Source organism: Malus domestica, chromosome 07 (genome assembly GCF_042453785.1).
Source record: "Malus domestica chromosome 07, GDT2T_hap1".
Taxonomy (NCBI): domain Eukaryota; kingdom Viridiplantae; phylum Streptophyta; class Magnoliopsida; order Rosales; family Rosaceae; genus Malus; species Malus domestica.
Window position 1 is genome coordinate 36,137,929 of NC_091667.1, and position 26,561 is coordinate 36,164,489.

Consider the following 26,561-nt stretch of genomic DNA (forward strand, 5'->3'; position numbering starts at 1 on the left):
ATTTTGTTGCGCTTGTTGACTTTCCACAGCTTTGATCTTGAACTGGGTTGGAGGGTTTTCTGGATTCCTCCAATTGTTGATTTTCCACAGCTTATTCTTGAACTAGGTTTTGATTCAAGAGTGGTAGACACTTGATCTTGAATCGGACTTGTGATTTCTTCCAGGGCCGTCAAGGCTTGATTTTGAATTTGGCTGGAAGCTTCTTCAAGGGCCGTTGAGGCTTGATTCTTGAAGGTTAACTCGAACACATGGCAAGCAGGCACGAGGTGAAGGTGACAACCTGTTTCTTTGTTCAATCCTTCTAATTCACACCTGAGCAGTTTGGTCAACGGTATGATCTTCAAGATTGATGGGCTTTTCTTCCAGTTGGTGACTTGATCTTTAAGGATTCGATTCAAGGGTGGTGAATCGGCACGTGCAGCCCACAATGCCTAGTAAACCGACCCAAGAATTTGAGGGTCAAAACGAGTTCACTGTCCTCAGGCAGATGCGGCATCTTCTCGAGTTCTTCATATCAGACTCTTTCTGCTGAGTTAACTGTGCATGCTGCATTCTTCTCTGCTTGTTTCTTTAGGCAGATGTGGCAGCTTCTCGAGTTCCTCAGTTCGGACTCCTTCTGCTGAGTTGATCGTGCAGACCGCATTCTTCTCTGCTTGTTCCTTCTGCACCTTGTCTCCACATGCTGCAAGGTATCATTTTCACTTGCCTTATCTGTCCTCCAAGCAGATGTGGCAGCTTCTTTGAAAGTACAGCAGCAGTGGAAGGCGAGTACTCGAGAGCAGTGCTAGGTAGGCAAACAGGGAAGGGTTCCAAGCAGTCGATTCCTTACCCGAATTTGAGTGGAAGTTCCGACATATTGTTTTCTTTATCCTTGTCTTTGTAGGTAAGAACAAGGACAAAGGAAAGGACAGGGAGAACACATGATATGAGATACTCTTGCTTTCTACCCTGGTGATATGAGATACTTTTGCTTTGGAGTCATTGGCTTGCAGAGGTACCCCAAGGAATAAGGAACACTGAATGACTCGAGAGGCTTCGTTGGGAAAACATCTTTGGAGATGAAGAAAAACTCTGTGTGTCTGCCTTGCTATGGAAGGTGAAGGTGGACAGTTATAGGAGGTCCCTTAATACCTGTAGAGGTACTATTCTTTCACTCGTGTCGGCAACTAACGCGTGATTGAACAGTAAACTTCACGTGTTTTCTCCTTCACCGAAAATCTTCGACAAATTGCCCGTGATTTGCGCAAAGTTGAATGTGCATATGACAGGTGATGACGCGGCTGAAAAAGACTGGCGCCTCTTCGATATCTGGGATTGGCGCTTCGATAAATTACCCGTGATTTCCGCAAAGCTGAGTTTGCGTGTGACGGGTGCCGACACGTCTGGAAAAGCAAGATGCTTCTCCGATTTCTGAGCTTGCCTCTTCGATTTTTGAATGGCCTCTTCTAATTCTGAGCTCGCCTCTTCGATCTCTGAAATCTCGTCGAGTGCTGATTTTTTATAGAGGCATGCAGTTCGTTTCAAAGCACACTTGAATTTTCGCTTGTGAAAACTCCCCTCTTGTACTTCTAAGATCTTGATTTGTCTGATCTCTTCTTCCTTCAACACTTTGAAAATGTCTGGACCCTCCGACCGTCGTTTTGACTTGAATCTTGGTGAAGAGGCAGTCCCGCCTTCTCCAGACAACATATGGCGCCCATCCTTCATATCCCCCACTGGTCCTCTTACCGTTGGGGATTCGGTGGTGAAGAATGATATGACCGCTGCAGTGGTGGCCCGAAACCTTGTCACCCCCAGAGATAACAGACTACTTTCCAAACTGTCTGATGAGTTGGCTGTTAAGGATTCTCTGGCTCTCAGTGTGCAGTGTGCAGGTTCTGTGTCTAATATGGCCCAACGCCTATTTGCTCGAACCCGTCAAGTTGAATCATTGGCGGCTGAAGTGATGAGTCTCAAACAGGAGATTAGAGGGCTCAAGCAGGAGAATAAACAGTTACATAAGCTCACACATAGCTATGCGACAAACATGAAGAGGAAGATTGACCAGATGCAGGAATCTGATGGTCAGATTTTACTTGATCATCAGAGGTTTGTGGGTTTGTTCCAACAACATTTACCTTCGTCTTCTTGGGCTGTACCGCGTAGTGAAGCTCCGAATGATCAACTTTTGGCTCCTCTTCTTCCTGGAGTTCCGCCGAGTGGTGAGGCTTCAAACAGTCAACCTCCAGCGCCTCTCATTTCTGGAGCTCTGCCGAGTGGTGAGGCGGCACCTGATCGTCCTTGAAGATCCCCTCTTGTAAATTTGATTTGATTTTTTTTTTTTTTTAAGGTATGTATAATGCAAATTTATGCAAAATTTCCAGAAAAATAAATAAAATGGACTTTATTTCTCTCAATGCAATTTTTTTTTTTTGCTATATATATATTATGTACACACATATGTATATATATATATATATATATATATATCTATATATATTATTTCTTTTTCTTTTGACGCTGTACAACCATCCCTTTTTTTTTCTTTTGTTTTTTTTTTCTCTTTTTTTCTTTTGTCACATGGTGCCAGACGCACCAAAGATCAATTTTTTTTTTTTTTTTTTTATAAATTTATTATATATATATATATTTATTATTATTATTATTATATATATATTACCTTTAATTATGGTGCCAGCCGCACCAAAGTTTAAACATTTTTATATACATATTTCTTTTTTCAGAATGGTGTTGATCCAGCACCAAGACACTTTATAATTATTATATGTAAATTTTTTATTCTTTTATTTTTTATTTTATTTATTTATTTTTTTCTTTGCACATGGTGCCTGATGCACTCCCTTTTTTTTTCACGTGGTGACAGCACCACTTTGTTTTGCTCCACCACCCTTTTTTTTTTTATTATATTTTTTTTTTGTATAAATTCTGATGACGGGATGGGGAATTTGCAGGGAAGGACGAAGGCGGACGGAGATGTGCTTCGAGCTTCACGACCAGCTAGTCGTGTGACAGCGGTCTTTGAAGTTGGTGGCAGCTGCGAGGCAAGAGACGGAGGAGGGTGCAAGAGAAGAGCGGTGCAGCCTTGATGTCGGAGACTTTGCCGTCGCCGTTGCTGCTTGGTACTGATGGGCAGAAGGGGATTGCCGCTCATTGTTAATGGGCCCATTCATGTCGTCTGAAACAACACCAGCTTGCCCGTGAACACCGTATTGATGAGCCACCTCAAGCCCGTATGTGGCTCCAGCCCAACCGCAAAGATGGCTTGAAGGATCTGAGCGCCGGGGATGGGGGAGAGTACGGCAAGCTTGCAGAGGTTGAAGAGGAGCTCCGCCTGGGAGCGCTGATCGTTGGCAGAAGACATAAGGTGGGAGATCAAGGAGGGCGATGCGGCCCTGGCGGTCGCCTGCGGCGGAGGGTGGCCCAGGCTGTGCTGGACTCTCGTCGTCATCGACGGTCGCATTAGCGCGTTGGCAGAGTCAAATGGCATCGTAAGTGTGGTCATTTGGAGATCGAATGAGTCTTTGAGCTCAACGGCGCCGCTGTCCTTGGAGCCGGAGACCCAGAAGGCATTGAACTCGTCGAGGCAAAATGAAGTCATCGTTGTCGGTGTCGTGATTGACCATGACGCGCTTGAGCTTTGATCTGACTCGTGCTATCAGTTACGAAGTCACCCCAATCATCGTCCGAGACGGTCGAATCTCATCCGTTGATCTTGGGCTTGGGATCGTTGATGGTGACGAACTTGAAATCTCCGAAGCCCCCATTACTCATTTCCTGCCATAGACTTTAACAGCTTGCCTGTTCCTCTTCTTGACACCAGACTTGGCAATCTTGAGGCTCTTGTGAACAGCACTCAACCTTGCAAGGGCTGCTTTTTTCAGATCCGGCCTGTAATGGTTATCCGCCACCTGATTACCGACCGCCTTCGCCATCCTGCGGAACTCCTGCTTCATCACAGACTTATGCAGCAGAGCAGCAGGCTTGTTCTGCTTCTTGGACTTACTTGTTGCCAGCAGCACAGATTGATCTTTGCCCACACCCTGAATGGTCACGGTTTTCTTGTTTGCCAACCCAGAGTGCTTGTAGGAGTGGAGATTGAGGGGGTTGTTGAATGAAGAATAGAGCTTGCTTCTGCAAAAGTCCAGGTCGAAGCAGTTGTGATCGGCGGGACCCGAAATGTTGTAGTTCATGTTGAACGATGGCGGTGGAATCGGGTCGGGTTGAACCGGAACAACGCTGTCATTACACGCACCCGAACCCGAAATAGTGTGTACTGAGGTAGGGTAATCGAACTCCAGCAGTGAATCAATTTCGGGGAAGATGAGATCATCGGAGGACTTTAGGATGTCCGGAGCGATATCCATATGGAGCTTCGAGTTGAAATTCGGGTTGGGGATCAGCCAGCTCGACGCGGCGTTGTTTTCAATGTCTTTAAATACAACGTCTCCGTTTGGGACGAGGTAGTTGAGAGCCGCGGCGGCGGATGACGGGCCAGTTGTTGACTTGACGACGATAGACTCGGCGGCGTCGTAAAAAGGCTCGACCGGGACCCACTCGTGGCGGCGGACGATGGGGTTAGCTGAGTGGATGTCGGTGTCGCAGCTGACGCAGAGAGCAGCGGCGTCAGCCTTGCAGGTGACGACGGCTGGGGCTTGCTGGCAGACCCCACACATCCAGACTCGCTGGTGGCTTGTGGTGAGCTTGTTGGCGGGGTGGATCCTAGAGTCGCAGGCCAGGCAGAGAAAGGCCAAGTGCGCTCTCTTTCTGCAAAATCAGCAACTTTGCAATCTGGGTTGCAGCAGAGTTCCGAACCAGAAGGCCTCGGAGGCCATGGCAGAATCTGGGTATGCGACCGGCAGGTGATGATGATGAAGAACTAGACCCGAGCTTGAAGTGGACAAGTAGGGCTTGGATTTGTAAGCGAATTTTGAGCAGGCCTTGGTCTCTCCCTTGATAAATGACAAAGAGTGAGAGTGGGCTTGGGCCAGATTTTGTTTGGAGGAGAGGCTGGCGCTATCCTAGGCTGCGCCTGACATTTGGGCTTTTTTTCTCAACTGATAAGACCTGCCTCTTGCTGTCCATATATATATATATATATATATATATATATTTGTAATAAAATTGACCTTCTTCAATAAAGCATTTATTTTTTATTTTGATGTGACTGAACTCAAAATTGAATGTTCAAGCTGCCTACGTACCCTTCCAAAGAAAGAGATCAAGTCAAAACGTAGTTCGAAATGCATACATTTTTTTTTTGGGTATTTTCTTTTTGTGCCGTTTGCAGTTTTAACTCATGCATGCAAGGAGTGTTGGTGTCGTGTTGCAGTTTTAGCTCGTGCAGGCAAGGAGCGTTGGTGTCGCCTTTTATGCTCGTGCAGACCAGGAGCGTTGGTGTTGCCTTTTATGCTCGTGCAGACCAGGAGCGTTTGGTTCGTGCAGTTTAGGCTCGTGCGAACAAGGAGCATTGTTGGTTCGTCAAGCAATCCGGGAGAGGCGTTCCTCACAATTTTCATAGCAAGGAGCTTTGACTGCGTGATTGAAGAAGTCTTCGGGCAAGAAGTCGCGCATCGTGATGGCAACGGACGATCTTTGTGTCGCAATTTCATCATCTTCAACACATTCACGTTGCTTTGAAGGTTGACAAGAGCTGCTTTGCCCCCTTTCCGATTGGCGGACTTGTGGAGGAGACGTATGCTTCTTGTGCAATTTCTTAGGAGTGACTTGAGTCCATCCTTCAATTTTGCTTGTCTTGGACGATGCCCCCAGCGGTTGAGGTGAAAACTTTGAGTCGGAAGAGCCAGAAGTGAATGTGGTATAGTTTGACTTCACCACATCGTCAAGATCTAGCTCGATGATTCCTTTCTGAGCCAGCTTCATGATGAGATCTTTCAGCACGAAACATTTTTCTGTCGGATGGCTGATGAAGCGGTGGAATTTACAGTACCTTGGACTGTCAGTGCGATTCATCTCTTCTGGCCGTTTGCACTCAGGCAAACCAATCACCTTCTTTTCCAGCAAGTCTTCTAACATGGCAACCACATCAGAGTCGGGGAATGGATAAATCTTCTCCTCAAGCTCCTTCAAAGTGCGTCTACGCATCTCTTGATCACGAAAAGCTTCGGTTTGAATCGCCTTGCCCCGTGTGGAGATTTTGACGGGAGCTGTGTTGACCGTCATCACTTCCTTGGTGGGTTTCCATGCAGCCTTTTCCCCCTTTGTCCCAAGAACTTTGTCGTTCTTGTAGTCGGCGATCGGTTCTTTCTTCCCATGATGGGCGATGCTCAACTCCATGTCATGGGCGCGGGTGGCTAGCTCCTCGAAGGTCCGTGGTTTGATGCCTTGAAGGATGTATTGCAAACCCCATTGCATGCCTTGGATGCACATCTCGATTGAAGAGGTTTCTAAGAGCCTATCTTTACAGTCGAGGCTCAGAGTGCGCCATCTGTTGATGTAGTCAATGACTGGCTCGTCCTTCCACTGCTTTGTGCTCGTTAGCTCTAGCATGCTCACAGTGCGGCGGGTGCTGTAGAAGCGATTGAGGAATTCCCGCTCCAATTGCTCCCAACTGTTGATGGACTCAGGTTCCAGATCCGTGTACCACTCAAAGGCGTTTCCTTTCAGCGAGCGCACAAACTGCTTGGCGAGGTAATCCCCTTCGGTTCCTGCGTTGTTGCAAGTTTCAACGAAGTGGGCAACGTGCTGTTTCGGGTTTCCCTTTCCATCAAATTGCATGAACTTTGGTGGTTGATAACCCCTCGGCATCCTTAAGGCGTCGATCTTCTTTGAATACGGCTTTGAGTACAACCCGGAGGTATTTGAGCTCCATTCGTACTGTGCCTTGATGGTGTTGGTGATCATCTCTTGCAGCTGCTGGATAGAAAGAGATCCCATGAGTGCCGCTGCTTGGTCTGGCTCCGGCTTCGCATCGTTTTTCTCCACCTGAGGCTCCTCTTCTTCGTCCTCTCTTCTCTTTAGTGGATCATTCTCTGGGTCGGGTTTATCGCCGTCCTGCGCCTCTAGTCGATTGATGAGTGCTGCAATTTGCAAGTCTTTTTCTTCCACAGTTCGGGTTAGCCTTGCGATTGCTTCATTCATCTGAGCCAGCTGCTCATCGATTGAAGTTGCTCCAATGGTCATGACTTGCATGGCTGCACTGCCGCTTGAATCGGCATCGGAGAGCATGGATTCGGAGTATTTCCTTGGGCTTCCCCCCCTTGGTGCCCTTAGTGAGGCTAAGGTGATCAAAGGCTTGTGCCTTGGGTGCTCTTGTTCCCTTGGTAGAGTTGATGCAGAGGTGAAAAAGGTGGCAGAAGTAGCTCTTGCCATGCTTCGAGTCGTGATGCCCAAAGTGACACCAGTTGCGGGAGCAGTTTGAGCCTTCCTTGATGCCATTAATTTTGGAAGTGCGTTTTGATCTTCTTGAACGGAGAAAGAGATGAGAGGCAGAGAAAGTCCCACCGGGCGTGCCAATTTGTGAACACGGAAAATTCCTGAAACGAAAGAGACAAGAACAACGTGCACAAACAAATATTTGTATTTTTTGAAGATTTTGGGTTACAATCTCTCTCTATTTTGATCCTCTGATTCGATCTCTGTAAGGTGTGTATTTGTGGATGTGTGATTGATCCAAAGGGCCGTTGGGCTTGATCTAAGGATGAACGTTCTTCAAGGGCCGTGGACTTGATCTTGAAGGTGGATTTGAGCGGATCTTCAAAAGGGCTTTTGGGCTTGATCTTTGAAGAACAGTGACGAACGGATCTCCAAGGGCTTTTGGGCTTGATCTTGAAGAACAGTGACGAACGGATCTCCAAGGGCTTTTGGGCTTGATCTTGAAGAACGGTTGGATGTGTGGATTTGTCGACGTTTGTTGATCCAAAGGGCCGTTGGGGCTTGATCTTGGATGAACTGATGATGAACGATGGTGCTTTCTTCAAGGGCCGTCGGGGCTTGATCTTGAATTGGTGGATGGTTGATCCAAGGGCCGTCGGGGCTTGATCTTGGAAGAACGATGAACGAAGAACGAAGAACACTTTCTTCAAGGGCCGTCGGGGCTTGATCTTGAATTGGTGGATGATTGTTGATCCAAAGGGCCGTCGGGGCTTGATCTTGGAAGAACGATGAACGAAGAACGAAGAAGGCTTTCTTGATTCTTCGGGAACCTGGATGCTTGAGAGCTTCGGAGTTTCAGAGCTTCAGAGCTTCAAGGTGTAATATGAATTGGTTCCTCAAATGAATGAAATGGGCTTGTATTTATAGAATTTTCCAAAGCCTAATTTTGAATATAATACCCTAGATGAAATAAGTCGTTTCTGCCAGGTGTTGACACGTGTCCTATTTGATGACTTTTCCAACTCATTTCAATTTTCGTTGAGTCACACGTTACGTGTAAAATTTATGTAATACATGAGCGTTGACACTTTGATTTATCGGTCAACATTTATTTACCGAAATTTCGATGTCTACAGTAGCACGCAGGCCGAGTAATCTATGAGCTAACTACGTTATTTGGTTGTGTGCGGGGTGTGCCAACTCTTCGGCCGAGCTCGGCCGAGGAGTAAAATATGTTGATGTTGCGTTAGGTGCGCTACTGACTCCTAAATCTCGCGACTGCAACCGAGGAAGGAACACTCTCGGCCTTCGGGTTCTAGAGCTTGAAAATAAGGCTGCTAGTTCTACGAAATTCAATATCAAATTCGGCTTTCAATGTGCCGAATGTAATAACACCTCACTTCGTCGAAAATGCTAATGAGATGACCTCTGCCAATAAGGATTCAAAAATCCTTCTCGACCGAGATTTGGATAGATAACCAGTCGGCCCCGTCGCAGTGCTGTTTATCCAAACTAAATGTGCTTCACGATCGGTTGATTCTGTGGTAACAATGCTGTTTATCCAAACTGAAGATGTTCGCCGGTTGCCTTCACAGTACTGTTTATCCAAACTAAAGGTGTGTCGGCGAAAAGAGAAAAGAAAAAATCTCAAGGTTGTTTGAGAGAATTTGCGCAGGGCAATTGTGTGTTGAATTGGAGGTCCTTTTTGTCGTTGCCATTGCTTCTATTTATAGATTTTGTAATGCTCAGCCACTGAAATAAAGTATTCCAATACCATTATAACTCTTAGCGTCAAGATATTGTGATAAAGAACCCTTTTGATAATATCCCTCAAAGTCAAGATTCCTCGGGTCAATGTTGTGTGCTCCTTTCATCTTTGTAGAACACGAATCTAATCCAAAGATTGGTTATAATATTTAAATGCCATGGATCTCTGTCATCCAAATTCCATGTACCAATGATATTCTAGTTTGCATCGTTATCTTGACTTCAAACCATGCATCTTGACCATTCAAACCTCATCTTAATGCACTATCACCATGCTGCACAATCTGATAATAGGAGTCCCAAGTCTATTTGAATTGTACTACTTCCCGTATAAGAAAATATCAAGATAATTTGTTAAATGATAATTATTATGATAAAAAATCATAATATTATCTTTTAATAATAACAAAATTATCTTCATTTTTCATCCGATGGTTAGGAGCTATACTCATTCAACAACCTTGATCGCATGGAACAATGATGTAAATTTGGGTCCAAACAGTATTACTGTTGTTTTTTAAAGTGGAATGTTTTGAAAAGCCATACACTCGCCATCAATTTTATTAACTATAATCTTATTCGTTGAGAGTTGATTACTTAGACCATCTCCAACCCTTGGGCTAAAAGCCAAATTTTTTAGCCCGGAAAATTTGGCTTTTAGCCCAAAACATCTTTTCTGCTCCAACCTTTCTGCCCTAAAATTTTAGCCCGGAATTATTAAAATAAGAACTTAGGCTAATTTTTTTCTTAAATCAATTTAAAAAAAATGTAGATTATTATAAATTAATTTTATGAACATTTTAATCTAAAAAAATTTAAATTCCGATAAACATTTGGCATTTAGCCCGGGGGGAAGCTGGGGGGTATTTGGCCCAGAAATAACATTTGGCATTTAGCCTAAAATTTTAACATGGGTTGGAGAGTGTTTGGGGGGGGGTAATTTGGCTTTTAGCCCAGGTTTGGAGATGGTCTTAAGGGAAAAAATAGCATTTTCGATCTGTGACTTTAGGTTATTAGTATCAGATTGTGAATTCAAACTCGAACACTATCCAATTGTTAATTTACACACTAAAACAATCATCTATAGTGAGAAATTCAAACAAAGCTAAATAAAATTGAAGAAATGAGGTTTTTTCATCAATTCTTTAAGCATATTCACATAATAATTATCATATTATACCCTAAAATTGAAACTGTAAAAGCTAATTCTTTACATGAATATCAACGATTTCCATAAATGAGATCAAAATGTAAATTAAATTGACCATGAGTGAATGAGATTTTCTCAAAACATAAGTTCTTTCAAAAAGAAAAAACGTTGTGCTTACAATGTAATTGTAAATTCAAAATTATTAGTTGATGCAGGCCCTAAGTAATGGGATTTACAAAGTGTGTGGCATCGAGCCGTTACCCATATTGATAGAGCAAGGCTATCAGTAGCTTCATTCTTCTGCCCTGAAGACGATGCTCTGATAAGCCCAACAAAAACTCTCACGGAGAATGGATATGTAGCCATATATTGAGGCTACACCTACACTGAGTATTATAAGAAGTTTTGGAATCGGGACTTCAAGAAAGGACATGGTTCAAGACCCAGCAGCAGCACTAGCCTCATCATACACACACACACGCTCACACGCATACATACACGCATACATACATACCAGATTTTTGTTGTGTTAGACCTCATTGCATAAGTATGAATCCAAATTTATAATATATAAGCATCATAAAATCCCTTTCTTACTACTTTTTGTGGAATACATGAAAGTCTACTTATGGTGAAAAATCCGCATGCGATCACTATATCAAAAACCAAAGCAATATGGATGCATATGGCAGCATACCATAGCCGAAGTTATATCAAATTCTTCTTAAGAAATTCAATGACATTGCTGTGGAAAGCGGAGCACATGACGCGGAAGCCTTGGAATCCAGATTCCTTAGCCAAGGCCTCAAACTCCTCCTCCGTCCTCTCTTTTCCGCCGGGGTTGTTAGCTAACATGAGCACGTCGATATGGTTAGCTAACTTGGTGGCAAGGCTGCTGTCTGGAGATACCGGAATAATGATCTCAACAAGAATCACCTTCCCATTGTCGGGGAGCGCAGCGTGGCAGTTCTTCAAAAGTTTCAAGCAATGCTCGTCACTCCAATCGTGACATATATGCTATAAGATTGCATACACGATATGATATTAGTTCCAAATATATTAAGCAACTAAGCTTAAAAAAATTGATATTAGCACTACAAAATAGTCATTTACTCTCTTTTGGATAAATAATAACTCACTTTCATGACAATTGCATCTCCCTTTGGAACACTTACGAACATGTCTCCTCCAACATGCTCCACACCTATATCCAACATTCATAGACCTCATATTCATAAGGAAAAATGATAAATAGTACAACCATGATTTGTTTTTATATAAGCAAATATTAGAGGAAGAGAAATCGTACTTGAGAGAGATCGAGTGTAAAGGTGAATATGCTTTTAAGTAACTGTTGACACTGGAAATTACAATGTCTACTTGGTGCGCATGCCGAGTGATTATGAGCTAACTTAAGAATAACGAATGTGGGCGTGCCAATTCACAACCGAACTTGGTTAGGCAAGTATAATCGATGTGGTGGTAGTGGGGAATGCATTGCTGACTTCTACACCGGAACGATTTGGGTAGAGGAAGGAACACGTCTCGGCCTTGGGTTCTAGAACCTGAAGACAAGTTTACTAGATCACTGTGAGGTTCAATAACTGGTTTGACTTTCACTGTGCCGAACAAATGGTAATTTGGTAACACCTTATTTTGCTGAGGAGCTATTGAGATGACCTATTTAGGCGAAAGAATTGCACACTCTTCACCTGCCAAGACTTGAATAAATAACCTACCAACAAACAACAATGTTGTTCACCTATCCGAACTGAAGATGCTCCTAAATTGTCTGGTTTTACTGCTCCACTGGGTTAGGACAGTTAGTGTTCTTCTTAGGTGTGTGAGAAGGGTTTTGTGTAGAGCGAGGGTTTTCGTGTAGAGCGTTTGTTTGTTGAGTTGAAGGGCCTTTCAATGTTGAAGAGCCTCTTCTATTTATACGCGAAGCTTTCATGATAAACAAGTATGCCGAGGCAAAATCCCAATGGGATTGTGTTTGCTCAATATTTGCTTGAATATTCCCCTTATGCCTTCTTAGCCAAAAGTTCATCTCTATTTAGTCTTGGCCTCTCTAACTCTCATTAGAACTCCAAACCTAGTCCCATGGTGAGATTCATTCATCTTTATATGGTCGTATAGGCATTCAGATCCTTGGAATACTTCATATTTATCCTTAGTTTATACCGATCTTTGCAATTTCAATTTGTGTAGGACTCGACCAAGTCACCCCTATACTTAACCTTTTCATAGTTCTACCTCCATGAGGACTCGGTCGAACTGATCCTACTCGTGGCAAAAAATCCCACTAACTTGAAAGATTTTACTAGGCTGAGAACCATGGTCCTTGGGTTAACTCATCTCAGCTCAAGTTGTTATTCAGGCCCAAACAGTAACTAACAACAAACATTATCAGAAACGAAGAACATACCAGGATATTGGGGAGCATCTTTGATGACATGAGGCAAGTCGAAGTTAATGCCCTTAATTGAGGGGTACTTAGAGACAATCATGTGAATAACACTGCCGATGCCACCACCAACATCAACGACGGATGTGAGGCCCTCAAAGCCCTTGTAGGTCTCAAGAAGTTTCTTCATGGCAATGCTAGATTGGTCAGCCATTGCCTTGTTAAAAACCTTGTTGAATCTAGGGTCAGTGCCGTGGTACTCAAAAGTAGTCATTCCATAGGCCTTGTTGAATGCAATTCCTCCTTCAAGAACAGCATCTTTCAAGTGGTACCTGCACAAGCCCAAAACAAGCATACATGTCACGAATACTGCTCTCTTAAGGTCCTTATTTTGAGGACTTGTGCGGTTTTGTTTTCATATAAACTTTCAGATTAATCTTATGGGTAGGTTAAGCTATCAACTTAAATAACTCCTATTACACCGAAACAAAATAATTCTGCAAACTGATTAAATTAAAAAAAATTCTCGCGTGAAACCTTCCGTCTTCTTTTCCAACCGTCTCTCTCCCCCACATCCCCTTCATTTCTCCATCTCTCTCTCGATTGGTCACTCCCCTTCTCTCCTCATTAGTTTTTTCTTTTTCTTTTCACATATGAAAAAGGGAGAATGACCTGTTTCAAAATTTTCACAACCGTCAGAAAATTTCATGTAAAAAAAAGGGTTCACACGTTCAAGAAGAAGGGGAACCCAATTTTGAGGTTTTGTACCTAACTGAGTTTGGATATTATTGAAAAAAGATGGAATTGAATTGATGTGAACAATCATTAGGGTTTATACAATTGGATTGACTTTTAGATATTTGATGAGGAGATTAGATTTTCTAGATGGAAGAGATTCGACATGACGTGAAACCTTCTTCTATCCTATTTTTTTTTTTTTTTGTTTTTTGATCAGTTAGGATTTTGTTTCTCTGTGACAGAGATTATTTAAGTTGATAGCTTAATGTACTGTTAGATTAATCTAATGGCTCATATTAAAAAGAACCTCACATGTCCTCAAAATCAGGACCTTAGCAGAGCAGTTATGTTTGGCTGTGAGTATGACATATGCATAGCTGCTTTCATAAGAGCAACTCCACCCATGTGGATTGCTCGGGGGGACATGGGAGAAGAAAGGGCCTGAGGCCCGGTGGACAGTGCTCCAGCCATGGAGAGCCCGAGTGAGGGTGGGAGCCCGAGCACAAGGCCCGTGAGGAATCCACCAGCCTATAGCCCGAGGGCCAGGCATTATTTAATTTTTTTTGTGTCAGCCCGTGGGCCTGCAGCCCCATTTCCAATGTTTTTTTATATTTTATATTATTTAAACAAACAAAAACAACTAATATTTTATTACATATTGATAGGGGGAGGACTCCAAGGGTGGAGATGCAAAAGGTAATTACTGTTCATTAATGGTAGTTACTAATCATTAAAGGCAGTTACTGTTCAATATGGTGGATTCAATAGTGAATTGCCAGGGGAAGGGCTCCAAGGGTGGAGTTGCTCTAAGGTCTTCATTTTGAGGATCTATGAGATCTTTTTATATACGAGCTCTCATATTAATCTTATGATAGATTAAACTATCAACTTAAATAATAGCTGCACTGAAACACAATAATTCTTCAAAGTGATTAAATTAAAAAAAAATTGCGTTAAACCTTTCATCTTCTTCCCCTACCCTTTCTCTCCTCCACATCGCCTTCGTCTCTCCATCTCTCTCTCATGATCGTTCACTCCCTTCTTTCCTCCAGAGTTTTTTGTTTTTTTTTTCTTTTAACGTATAAAAAAGGGAGATGGAGCTGTTTCAAAATTTTCACTATCGTCGAAAAATTTCATATAAAAAGGGGTTTATATGTTCAATAAGAAGAGGATCCCAATTTTCAAAACCACCCAATCTCAATTTGAATAGTATTGATAAAAGATTAGAGGAAACTGAATGTGAAAAAGTTATTATGTTTTATGTAATTGGATTTGTTTAGAGACTATGTTTTGCAGATGGAAGAGATTCAACATGACGTTAAATTTTTTTTTATTTTTTTATTTTTGTTTTATCAATTAGTATTTGTTTCCGTGTAACAGAAATTATTTTACTTAATCTACCGTACCTATGGTTCTCATTTTGATGACTTATGAGGTCTTTTTTCTTATGAGCCATCAGAGATCCATAGGAGAGCAGCTTTGCACAACCAAAAGCATATAGTATGTGCAAAGTAGTACCTTTTTAAAGTCGAGAATAAATTTTTATTTTTGGCTTTTTTTATGAAAACGAGAGAGAAAGAAATTTAAGCTAATTAAACTAACTCACATCCGCCGTTTATGGAAAAATAAAATAATTAAAACGTAGAAACACTGTGGTGTGATAAATTTCGAATCATGTCCGTCCCCAACCACTAAATCGGCCAAAGTAAAATGAACAAAGAAGAACACAATAGGAAAAATAGAAAACAATCACATATTCAAGCCACAACTCGCAGTTAGTAACATTTTTATGATTTTATTCTAATCAACCTATTTAAAACCCATTAATTAATGTTTGTTAACAATCAAATTAAGATGATAAACTAAGAAGAATAACGGTAATTACCAGCTCTCAACAAGGACCTTGTCCTGAGTTAGGAGTAAGTGAGGAGCAATGGACACACCATCCTCGTTCTTTGTCAATAACTTGCAGACGGGGCCGAGGCCGTACAGCCGCTCTACTTTGCCATCGGGAAGCGTGCGGAGGGAGTAAGTGAAGATGGAGTAGCTGGCCAGCAGGCGCAGCATGCGGTCCAGGATGACGGGGGCGTCAGGGTTCTTGGTCGGCAGCTGCGAAGCTAAGTCCGCCGGAGAAACGAAAGCGCCAGGCCCGGCCTTCGCCATGATCTCGAGGAGGTCGAGCTCGAGGGCTGCCTTGAGCACCATGGGGGGAACGGAGGCGCTGGCGAGCTGCATGGCGAAGAGGTTGGTTTCTTCGTCGGAGACTTGGGTTGGAGTCATCTGATTCTCTCCGGTCGAACACATTTGTTGGATTTGGTGTTGGTGCAGAGAGAGAGAGAGAGAGAGAGAGAGAGAGAGAGAGAGAGGATGGGAGAAGGACTGAGAGTGGAAGAGATGGATGTACTAATGGGTGTACTGACTGGCAATATATAGGGATTTGTTTGCTCACCCACCACAACAATATTTTGTAACGTTGTTACGAAAATGGATTTTAAATTGTCGAGAGTTCACAAGAGTCTCACTGTTTAGGGTCCCTTTAGCATTTATGGGTACGAGAAATGTGTAAATTTGACTCTCGTAATATCATTTTTAATAAAAAAAATATAAATAAATTGAATGATAATTTACAAATCCAAACTTTCTTATAAAAAAAGTGGTTTTTATTCAATATAAGGTTATACTTGATGGTTTAAATTAACACAAACGGATTTCACATGGTTCAATTAATATATTGTTGGGAATTTTAACGAAAAGTACTCGGTACTGTTCACTTTAACGAAAAATCACATTTTTACATTAAAAAGTCAATCATGGTACTATTCACTTTACCCTTTATTTTGTCCTTATCATTAAAACTCCAAGTTTTCAAGTCATTTTCATTAGTTTTCCTTATATTGTTCTCTGTGTACGTTACCACTTGCATTATCTATTAAAGTAAGAAGGAATACCACAAAATGTAAACCCTTCAAACCAATGGCGAACGAACTAAGAAAAGTCTCTCTGCCGAATACAACATGACAAGAAGTTATGTAATGGAGCACTTGTAGCAGGTGATGGAGTCCTTGTTATTTGTTTATTTATTCATTATTTAGATGGTGTTTGAAAAGATTTCTCTTAGTTGATCCGGCAAAACAAGTTAAATTATGTAATAAAAATGGTATTTTTATAATCTAGTTGTATCATTATTTATATTATTTCTCTAATAGAGATGGAATCCACATACGTTGACGTGTTCTATTTCTATTAAAGAGATGATACAAATAGATGGTAAGTATAACATTACTCGTATGTAAACACCATTGTCTTATGCAGTCTAAGTTGTTGGATGGAGAAGCTTAAGATAACTTCAAATTATTGTTGACAGATAATATTGTCATTTTTTATCATGATAATTATCTATTAACAATTTATTGGAATTATCTTGGCATTTTCCTATGTAAGATATTTGAAAAAACAAAAGTCAAGGAGCTGTGAGTTGGCTTTTATTCCAGAATCCGGATCACACCCAAACACAGAGCCACATTAAGGGCTGCCTAGGCTGTAGCCCAAGTAGCTTTTGTTAGAAAATAAAATTCTACATGTAATTTTTATTGATTTTCGAATGTAATTCACCATATATTTAGTAACTGATTCAAATTCTTTTGTTTTAATTATATAATATAGTTTGCAAACTATCTTTTTTTCTCACATCTTTTTTCGCTTCTTATACATGTACAAGTTTGAATTTGTTTGAATAACGAAAGTTCTTGGCTCATCTTGTGAAAAATTTCTTAAGCTAGCTGATATTGTAAAAAATATTGTATCAAGTTTTTTTGTTTATAAAGATTTAAATCTTTAAGCTAGTCCACCCGGTGAAAAATTTTTAGCTCCGCCGTTGATCACACCAAATGAAAATTCACATTTCAATGATCCAGTGAAAAGGTTGAACATTTCTTGACATCAAATATTACTATATATTAATGTCAATGGGTGCATTTTTGTTCTTCATTTTCAAATGGTAGTAATGGTCATCATCTTATTTATTAGTATTGGATGAGTCTAACTTTTGATATTTGTATCTATTTACCACACAAATTTTGAAATTTAAACTGTGATAAATAAAATGTAGAACATGATTATCACTTAAGGGTGGTGGTAAACAAGAATATTCTCTAATGTTAATAGTTGCTCCAGTGAATTACTCAAAACAGTATGCACCTACCAGCGTTGAAAATTGAAATGCAAACTCCATTAAGTATTAGGTAAGTGCACAAGTGATATTATATATGGAGTAGGATTATCTTCCCTCTTTTTTTCTTTCCTCTTATCTTTTCTCTTATTTGAATGGTCACGGTTAAATCACGTTAACATCTTATATTAATTTTTTATAGTAAAAAAAAGATAAAATAAGATATATTAATTTTTTATAATAAGAGAAAAATAAAATAAGATAAATGATGAAAATGGATAAAAAATGATGAGAGAGAATCCTAATTCATTATATATTGGCTGTGGTTTGAGAAATCGAGGAGGATCACGTCACCGATCACGTCTCATCTAACATTTTGAACATGCAGACGGGCGATCAGATGCAGCTATAGGACCCTAGTCTCTTTTTTGTAGAAGAAAGTTATCTTCTCCAGACACAGAGCATATAATACAAAAATATTATTATGTATGACTTCTATTTTTTAAAGTGCAATGTTTTGAAATGTAAAAACGTGCAAAGAATATTTTGCAGAAGATAATTTCTTCAATTGCTACTGAGAGACTTTATACAAAGAGAGATCTTGTCGAAGAAGTAACCTAGCCTACATTCTAGGTTTTACAAAAATTCACAAATAAATTACAAACAATTTACAAAATAGTTTCCTAAAACTAAGCCAAGATATCATAAATGATATCATTGACTTCTCAACACTCCCTCTCAAGTTGGAGAGTGGACATTGAGAACTCCCAACTTGTGAATGATCTTTGAGAAAGTTTCCTTCCCTAATGGCTTTGTGAGTACATCTGCAAGTTGATTGGAAGAAGGAACAAATCTTGTAACAACTAAACCATCTTGTATCTTGTCCCGGATGAAGTGACAACCCATTTGTATATGCCTAGTTCGCTCATGAAAAACTGGGTTAGCAGCAATGTGAAGAGCTGCTTTATTGTCGCAATGGAGCAGAGCCGGTCTTTGATGTAGTATACCTAGGTCTTTCAATAAATATCGTAGCCATGATAATTCACAACAAGTTCCAACCATGGCTCGATACTCGGTCTCCGCTGATGATAAAGACACAGTCTTTTGTCTCTTTGACTTCCAAGAAATCAATGAAGAGCCCAAAAAAATATGTGATGCACAAAATCAGTTAGGACTTTGGTACAACAGAAAGTGTGAAGTTTGTGACCTTCGCTAAATTGCTCCGGTCACTAATGTGGATAAATATGTAAATGGACAGGGACAGGGAAGCAAATACAAGATGTACGTGGTTCACCCAGATTGGCTATGTCCACGGAGTAGAGGAGTTCTCATTAATTGTGAAGGGTTTACACAAGTACATAGGTTCAAGCTCTCCTTTAGTGAGTACTAGTGAATGATTTAGTACAAATGACATTAAGAAATATTGTGAGAGAATGATCTCTATTTATAGAAGAGAGTTTCTAGTTTCATTCTGACATTGACACGTGTCGTGTTGTGATTGGCTTCTGATGTTAACACGTGTCGCGCTATGATTGGCTTCTGATGTCGACACGAGTCGCACTGTGATTGGCTTTCTGGTTGGAGGGAAAGTCTTCTGGGTCCTTGACGGTATAACGTTGACCGGTGCTCAGTAGTTTCGGGATTGGTCAAGTATGGTACAAACAGTGCTCCCCTAAGTTCCCGAGTGAGGGAAGCTCCTCGGTTGGGGACTTGCAAGATCCAAGCCATTGAGTAATCACGAAACTTCTAAGTACCGAAGTGTGGTATCATTTTCACTTGCCTTATCTGTCTCATATGTAGATGTGGCATCTTCTCTGGAAGTACTTTTCCTCCATCCAGGGGTGGTATCTTTAACCGATGAAGTTGCACAAGGTAATGTATCAATTTCACTTGAAGCTTACTTGTAGTTTCGGGCTTGGTCAAGTGCTATACAAACCCTATTGTAGGAGTCCTCTAAGTCGCCAAGCTAGGAGATTTGCCGAATGAGGTAACAGACAAGGTAAGCAATCAGACTTCCAAGCAAGCAACCTGGATCGGAGGTTCGACTTCGGCTTCCGGTTGATTGTTCTTCTTCTCATTGTGTCATAAATAGCACCAAGGATAAAGAGAAGCAATTGGAGAAGAGATGATATGAGATACTTTTGCTTTTGAAGAAGTAACTTTCCACATGCTTATTCTTGAACTGGGCTTGAGGGTTTTCTGGTTTCCTCCAGAGTATAAGGCCGACTCAAGAATTTGAGGGTCAAAACAAGTCCATCAAATCTAGAATACGTTCGACCCTGATGATATGGGATACTTTTGTTGTTGACAAAGTAGTGGATGTATCGGCACGTGTTCTGTTACGCTTGTGTCCACATGCTTCCATGTATCCTTCTCACTTGCCCTATCTGTTCCTCAAGCAGGGGTGGTATTTTCTATGGAAGCATAAGATGTTGAAGATGAGTACTCGACAGCAATGTAAGGTAAGTAATCAGGCAAGGGGTTCTAGGCAGTCAGTTCCTGACTGGAAGCTTGATTCCAAATGCTGACTGATTGCTTTCTTTCTCCTTGTCTTGCAGGTAAGAATAAGGCCAAGGGAAAAGACAGAGAAAAAACATGATATGGGATACTCTTGCTTTTAGCCTTGATGATATGAGATACTCTTGCTCTGGTGTGACTTGTTTGCAGAGGTATTATCGAGAGGAAAAGAAACTGAGTATTTCGAGAGACTCTGCTGAGAGTGCCCTCTCGGATGTGAAGAAACGTTGAGCATTTTTTTTATTTGCAGGTTTGCCTGGCTGTGGAGGATGGAGGTCGACATATATAGAAGTCTCCCTAACAACAAGTAGTAGTGTAATTCCTTTACCCTTTTTGGTCATAGCAATGTAGTGGGAGCTGCAAGCTTCACATGTTTTAACTTTGTCAGAGCACTTTGAAAAAAAATGGTCTGTGGTATCTGGAAAACTGATGTTGCGTGTGAAGATTGCAGACAAGTTTTATCCAAGGAAATCTGGCTCTCGAAGTTCGGAGAGCGGTGCCTCTTCGATTTTCGAACAAGCAATCCTGTCGGAGATCTGGCTCTCGAGATTCAGAGAATGGTGCCCCTTCGATTTTTTAGAAAGCAATCATGTTGGGAGTCTGACTCTTGAGATTTGAAGAGTAGTGTCTCTTCGATTTTTGAGAAAGTAATCATGTTGGGAGTCTGGCTCTTGAGATTCGGAGGGCGGTGCTTCTTCGATTTTTTAGAACGTAATCCTGTTGGGAGTCTGGCTCTCAAGATTCGGAGAGCAGTGCCTCTTCGATTTTTGAGAAAGCAATCATGTTGGAAGTCTGACTCTTGAGATTCGAAAAGCAGTGTTTCTTCGATTTTTGAGAAAGTAATCATGTTGGGAGTCTGGTTCTCGAGATTCAGAGAGCAGTGTCTCTTCGATTTTTGATAAAGTAATCCTGTAGGAAGTCTGACTCTTGAGATTCGGAGAGCAGTGTCTCTTCGATTTTTGATAAAGTAATCCTGTAGGGAGTCTGACTCTTGAGATTTGGAGAGCAGTGTTTCTTTGATTTTTGAGAAAGTAATCATGTTGGGAGTCTGGCTCTCGAGATTCAAAGAATAGTGTCTCTTCGATTTTTGATAAAGTAATCTTGTTGGGAGTCTGGCTCTCGATATTCGGAGGGCGGTGCCTCTTCGATTTTTAAGCACGTAATCCTGTTGGGAGTCTGGCTTTCGAGATTTGGAGAGCTGTGCCTCTTCGATTTTTGAGCAAGCAATCTTGTTAGGAGTGTTTTCTCGAATGTGAGTAAAGGTTGGGCATTTTTTGCCAGTCTGCCTTACCACGGAGCATGGAGGTTGACACACATTGGGACTTTCTAGTTATCAAGCAGTGGTGCTGTTCCTTTACCCTTATGGGTAATAGTAGGGTAGCTGGACCTTCAAAATTTATGTGTCTAAACTTTATCAAAGATCTTTGGCAAAGTTATCTGTGGTACCCGAGGAGCTGATATTGCATGTGGAAAGTGGTGCCTTTTTGGAATCCAGAGAGTGGTGCCTCTTTGATTTTTGAACCAACGGCCTTGTTGCCTTTTCTTTTATAAGGGCACCATTTGTGTGCAAGAAATACATTCAGAGAGTTATTGTTAGTAGGAATTTTCCCCTTACTTCAGAGATTTATTGCACCTCATTTTTCCTTCATCATTTCTGAGAATGTCTGGCTCATCCGACCGTCGTTTTGATTTAAACTTTGGTGAAGAGGCAGACATGCCTTCTCAAGACAACATATGGCGCTTATCCTTCTTATCCCCTACTGGTCCTCTTACCGTTGGGGACTCTGTGATGAAGAATGATATGACCACTGCGGTGGTGGCCATGAACCTTCTCACTCCCAAAGATAACAGACAACTTTCCAAACGGTCTGATTAGTTGGCTGTTAAGGATTCTCTGGCTCTCAGTGTTCAGTGTGCAGGTTCTGTGTCTAATATGGCCCAATGCCTATTTGCTCGAACCCGCCAAGTTGAATCATTGGCGGATGAAGTGATAAGTCTCAAACAGGAGATCAGAGGGCTCAAGCATGAGAATAAACAGTTGCACAGGCTCGCACATGACTATGCTACAAACATGAAGAGGAAGCTCGATCAGCTGCAGAAATCTGATGGTCAGATTTTACTTGATCATCAGAGGTTTGTGGGTTTGTTCCAAATGCATTTATTGGCTTTGTCTTCTGGGGCTGTACCGTGTAATGAAGCTCTAAATGATCAACCTTCGGTGCCTCTTCATTCTAAGGTTCTGCCTAGTACTGAGGCTCCGAATAATCACCCTCTGGTGCCTTCTCTTTCTGGGGCTCTGCCGACTACTAAGACTTCTTCTGAGCAACCTTTGTGAAGGCTCCCTCTTGTTTGTTTATTTTGATTCATGTATATATACATATTTGTAACTTATCGGAGATATCAATAAACAAGCCTTACTTCATTTTAACGTATTGTGTTAAATACACCAAGACCTTCTTCACTAAGTTTTTTGAATTTTTCCTTTTGTTGAAGCTTGTATGTTGAAGCTTTGTGAGTGAAGCTTGTAGGTTGAGGTAGTGCTCCCTTAATTTCCCAAGTAAGGAAAGTTTCTCGTTTGGAGACTTGAAAAATCCAAGTCACTGAGTGGTCGTGAAACTTCCGAGTATCAAGGTGCAGTAGCATATGGTAGGAGTCCCCCAAGTCTCCGGTTGAGGGAGTTGACGAATGAGGCACTTCCTTTCTAAGTGATAGCCAAAAACTCATTCTTCATATATATTTGTTATGAAAGTTGTTAGGCCCAAAGAAGAGGAGGCCTAGGCAATTCGGCACTGACACGATGACGCTCAGCGCGTACGCCGACTTGTCCCTTCATTTTCGACCCGAAGTCCGCCATCAATTCCACCAGCGGCTTCATGATTCTTGACTCGACGGCTCTAATCTTGTTCTCTTTGACCAAGTACGAAGCCGTCGACGCGTCCTTCTTCCCATGAAAGCCTCCACACTTTAGAAGGTTCACCAGAAGCGGAATAGTTCCCGACCGTCCGATTGGGGCTTTGTTCTCTTCGATTTGCGAGAGGCGAAGCAGTGCGTTTTTTGAGTTGGCTGAGAAGGAAATTTAGTCGGTCAACGGCTCGGCTCTGGAGGCTTTCAGCTTCTTCTTGTCGAGCATGGCTTTTCTCTCCGTCTGCCTCAAAAATCCACCGGAGAAGGACTGAGTTTGGCCAGACTCATTTATGCCCAGTGATGTCTTGAGCATATGCAACGACTGCTTTCTCACCAAACTCTCCTTATGAACCAAGCCTCTTTTAATTCTGTCCCAGTATTCATTTTCTGCTCTGGTATCAAATCATTCGAGTTTATCAGCCATGGAGTCAGCTCTTCCACTTGGGTTCAGTCTGGACTGATGCAAATAGTGAGACGGTGACGACTGCCGCGAAGGGGAAGCGGAGAGAATTAGAGTGAAAGCTGTGAAGTTACAGTGAAACAGCTTGACTTGAGATGTGACTGAGAGGAAGAGAGACGACGGCGGCTTGAGAGAAAGTGAGATAGACAAAGTCGAATTGAGGTTTGAGGTTTGTGGGGGTCGTAGGGTTACTGCTGCTGCTGATGGTATTGGGATTGATCTTCATGGCGGGTATGTGGATAAGAGTAATCCATGGAAATGGTGTTTCTGTATTTCCTTCTGCTGAGACAGATCTTTGTGCTTTGGCGATAATGTGGTTGGAGGAGCTGCCGACATCTGAGGTGGCTATTGGATCGGCGGTGTTGGCTCTGAGAATCCATGGTGGTTGGTTTCGGTTTCTCTTGTGAGCTTATGCTTTCTCTCTCTCTAGTTTCTCTTTCTTCCTCACTGACTTTCTTTTCAGTGTGGTGTCGGACTTGAAAATGGTTTTGTTTAATTGAGATTGACTTGAGATAGAGAGAGTTGAGCGTCTCTCGGTTTTGTAGATCCACAGTGGACAGTGGTGAGATAAAAAAATGAAAGAAAACTGACATAGCTTTTTGTGTCGTTTCCCACAGACAGCGCCAAATGTTGATGCACAAAATCAGTGAGGACTTTGGTACAACAGAAAGTGTGAAGTTTGTGACCTTCGCTAGATTGCTCCGGTCACTAATGTGGATAAATATGTAAATGGATAGGGACAAGGAAGCAAACACAAGATGTATGTGGTTCACCCAGATTGGTTACGTCCACAGAATAGAGGAGTTCTCATTAATTGTGAAGGGTTTACACAAGTACATAGGTTCAAGCTCTCCTTTAATGAGTACTAGTGAATGATTTAATACAAATGACATTAGGAAATATTGTGAGAGAATAATCTTTATTTATAGAAGAGAGTTTCTAGTTTCATTCTAACATTGACACGTATCGTATTATGATTGGCTTCTGATGTTAACACGTGTCGCGCTGTGATTGACCTCCTGGTTGGAGGGAAAGTCTTCTGGGTCCTTGACGGTATAACGTTGACCGATGCTCAGTAGTTTCGGGATTGGTCAAGTATGGTACAAATAAAATACAATATCCCGTAGTTGATCTTCGTGTTGTTGGACAAGCTACCCAGTCCGAGTCACAATATGCATTTAAGACCAAATCATTCTCAGAAAAGAAGAACAAACCTTGTCCGGGTGTATTTTTGATATATTTCAAAATTCGAAGGGCTGCTTCCATGTGTGGTGTGCGAGACTCATGCATAAACCTACTCAACACATGCATGAAATAGGTTATATCCGGCCTAGTGATTGTTAGGTATATCAGACGCCCCACCAATCTTCTATATTTTGTCGGGTCTTTGAGGATTGCACCATTGTCTAATAACTTAAGATTCTGTTCCATGGGAAATTCGACGAGGCGAGCTCCCAAAAGACCTCAATCTTTCAATATTTCTAAAGCATACTTCCGTTGGGAAATAAAGATCCCTTTCTTAGAACGTGATACTTCAATCCCAAGAAAGTACTTCAAATTGCCAAGATCCTTGATTTTAAAACGACCATTAAGGAACCGTTTTAGGGCATCGATAGCACTCGAATCATTGCCCCTAATCAAAATATCATTAACATAAATTAGGAAGGCTGTAAAAGACTTGCCTTGTTTCCGGGTAAATAAATAGTAGTCAGCCTTAAATTGTACATAACCAGCGGATTGAATCAAGTCAGAAAACTTTGCAACCATTGACGAGAAGCTTGTTTCAACCTATATAAAGACTTGCTAAGGCGACATACCAAGTTCTCCCCCTGTCGTCGAAGACCTGAAGGAGGAGTCATATAAATTTCTTCACGAAGGTCACCATAAAGAAAAGCGTTGTTAACGTTTAACTGATGAAGAGACCACTGCCGGGAAGCAGCAAGAGCCAATAAACACCGAACAGTGACCATTTTGGAAGTGGGAGAAAACGTGTCATGGAAATCAACACCCTCAAGCTGGGTATAGCCCTTGGCAACCAAACGTGCCTTATAACGCTCAATGGAGCCATTAGAACGATGCTTAATCTTGTAAACCCAACGGCAGCCAATGGGAGTTTTGCCACGAGGAAGAGGAGTAAGAGACCAAGTGCGGTTAGCTTCCAATGCCTCTAATTCAGAAGTCATGGCAGCTTGCCAATGAGGAAAATGAGCAGCTTCCTCATAACTCCGGGGTTCAACCTGTTGAGTAATATGGGCAAGGAAAGATTGCTGTGCAGTTGAGAAACGATGGTAAGTAAGGTAATTAGCAAGTGGATATCGTGTACCTGGAGTGGGACCAGATAATGAAGACGATGGAGGAGGGGATTGGGTAAGCTTGAGAGTAGGACACTCATAATCACGTAACTTGGGTGGCGGAGAAGAATGACGGCTAGAGCAACGAAGTGTTGTAGGGTGAGGTCAGGAACTGCAGATGTAGGAAGTGTTGTAGGAAAAGGAGGCGCGGGAGATGCGGCATCAGCAGAAATGGACAACTCAAGTGGAATCATAAGGTCAGATGGGTGGATAACGGAGGGTGACACGAGATTAGGTAAGTGAGGTGAAATAAGTGGGGTAGGTGAAGACACAGGTTAAGGGGAAGATGAAGAAGGTGAGGTATGATAAGGAAAAATATTTTCATGGAAGACAACATCACAACTAGTAAAGATTTGGTGAGTGGTGAGGTTATATAATTTGTAGGCTTTCTGACCAATGGGATATCCTATAAAAATGCACGTGTGGGCATGAGGAGAAAATTTGTGATTAACATTGACGTTAGTGGCAAAAGCAAGGCAACCAAAGACTCTAAGGTGTGAAAAAGTAGGAGGTTTAGAATATAAACGTTCAAAAGGCGTTTTCTTGGAAATAATGGGTGTGGGAATATGGTTAATGAGATGAACGGCTGTGATCACACATTCACCCCAAAAATGGAGGGGAAGATTAGCTTGAAAACGCAAGGCACGAGCGGTTTCAAGTATATGTCGATGCTTGCATTCTACGACCCCATTTTGTTGAGGCGTATAAATGCAAGAATGTTGGTAAATCACTCCATGATCTTTAAAGAAATCACGAAGGGAAAAAAA

General features: G+C 41.7%; 2 protein-coding genes and 1 long non-coding RNA gene across 3 annotated transcripts in view; all 3 read right to left on the reverse strand.

Annotated features, from left to right (window-relative positions):
- Nucleotides 1-26,561, reverse strand: part of LOC114825926 (uncharacterized) — a 35,019-nt gene that overhangs the window by 5,359 nt on the left and 3,099 nt on the right. The window lies entirely within an intron of this gene.
- On the reverse strand, nt 3,768-6,445 carry LOC114823669 (zinc finger protein CONSTANS-LIKE 5-like). The gene is made up of 2 exons (XM_070825065.1): nt 6,423-6,445; nt 3,768-4,764 (listed from the first exon to the last, which is right to left on the reverse strand). The coding sequence occupies exons 1-2, from the start codon at nt 6,443-6,445 to the stop codon at nt 3,768-3,770; spliced, it is 1,020 nt and encodes a 339-aa protein (XP_070681166.1).
- Nucleotides 10,794-15,876, reverse strand: LOC103420798 (caffeic acid 3-O-methyltransferase-like). Its single transcript, XM_008358836.4, has 4 exons — nt 15,280-15,876; nt 12,678-12,988; nt 11,389-11,453; nt 10,794-11,266 (listed from the first exon to the last, which is right to left on the reverse strand). The coding sequence occupies exons 1-4, from the start codon at nt 15,696-15,698 to the stop codon at nt 10,958-10,960; spliced, it is 1,104 nt and encodes a 367-aa protein (XP_008357058.1). The 5' UTR covers nt 15,699-15,876; the 3' UTR covers nt 10,794-10,957.

Bases quoted from the DNA above. Each gene is read 5' to 3' on its own strand.
- LOC114823669 (XM_070825065.1), bottom strand. From the start codon at position 6,445: ATGGCGCACTCTGAGCCTCGACT. The intron at 4,765-6,422 runs GTAAAGATAGGC...CTGATTTTGCAG, and splicing joins GCGCACTCTGAGCCTCGACT to AAAGAGAGCGCACTTGGCCT.
- LOC103420798 (XM_008358836.4), bottom strand. From the start codon at position 15,698: ATGTGTTCGACCGGAGAGAATCAGATGACTCCAACCCAAGTCTCCGAC. The intron at 11,454-12,677 runs GTATGTTCTTCG...TGTTGGATATAG, and splicing joins AGATGCTCCCCAATATCCTG to GTGTGGAGCATGTTGGAGGA. The intron at 11,267-11,388 runs GTGAGTTATTAT...GCAATCTTATAG, and splicing joins GAGATGCAATTGTCATGAAA to CATATATGTCACGATTGGAG.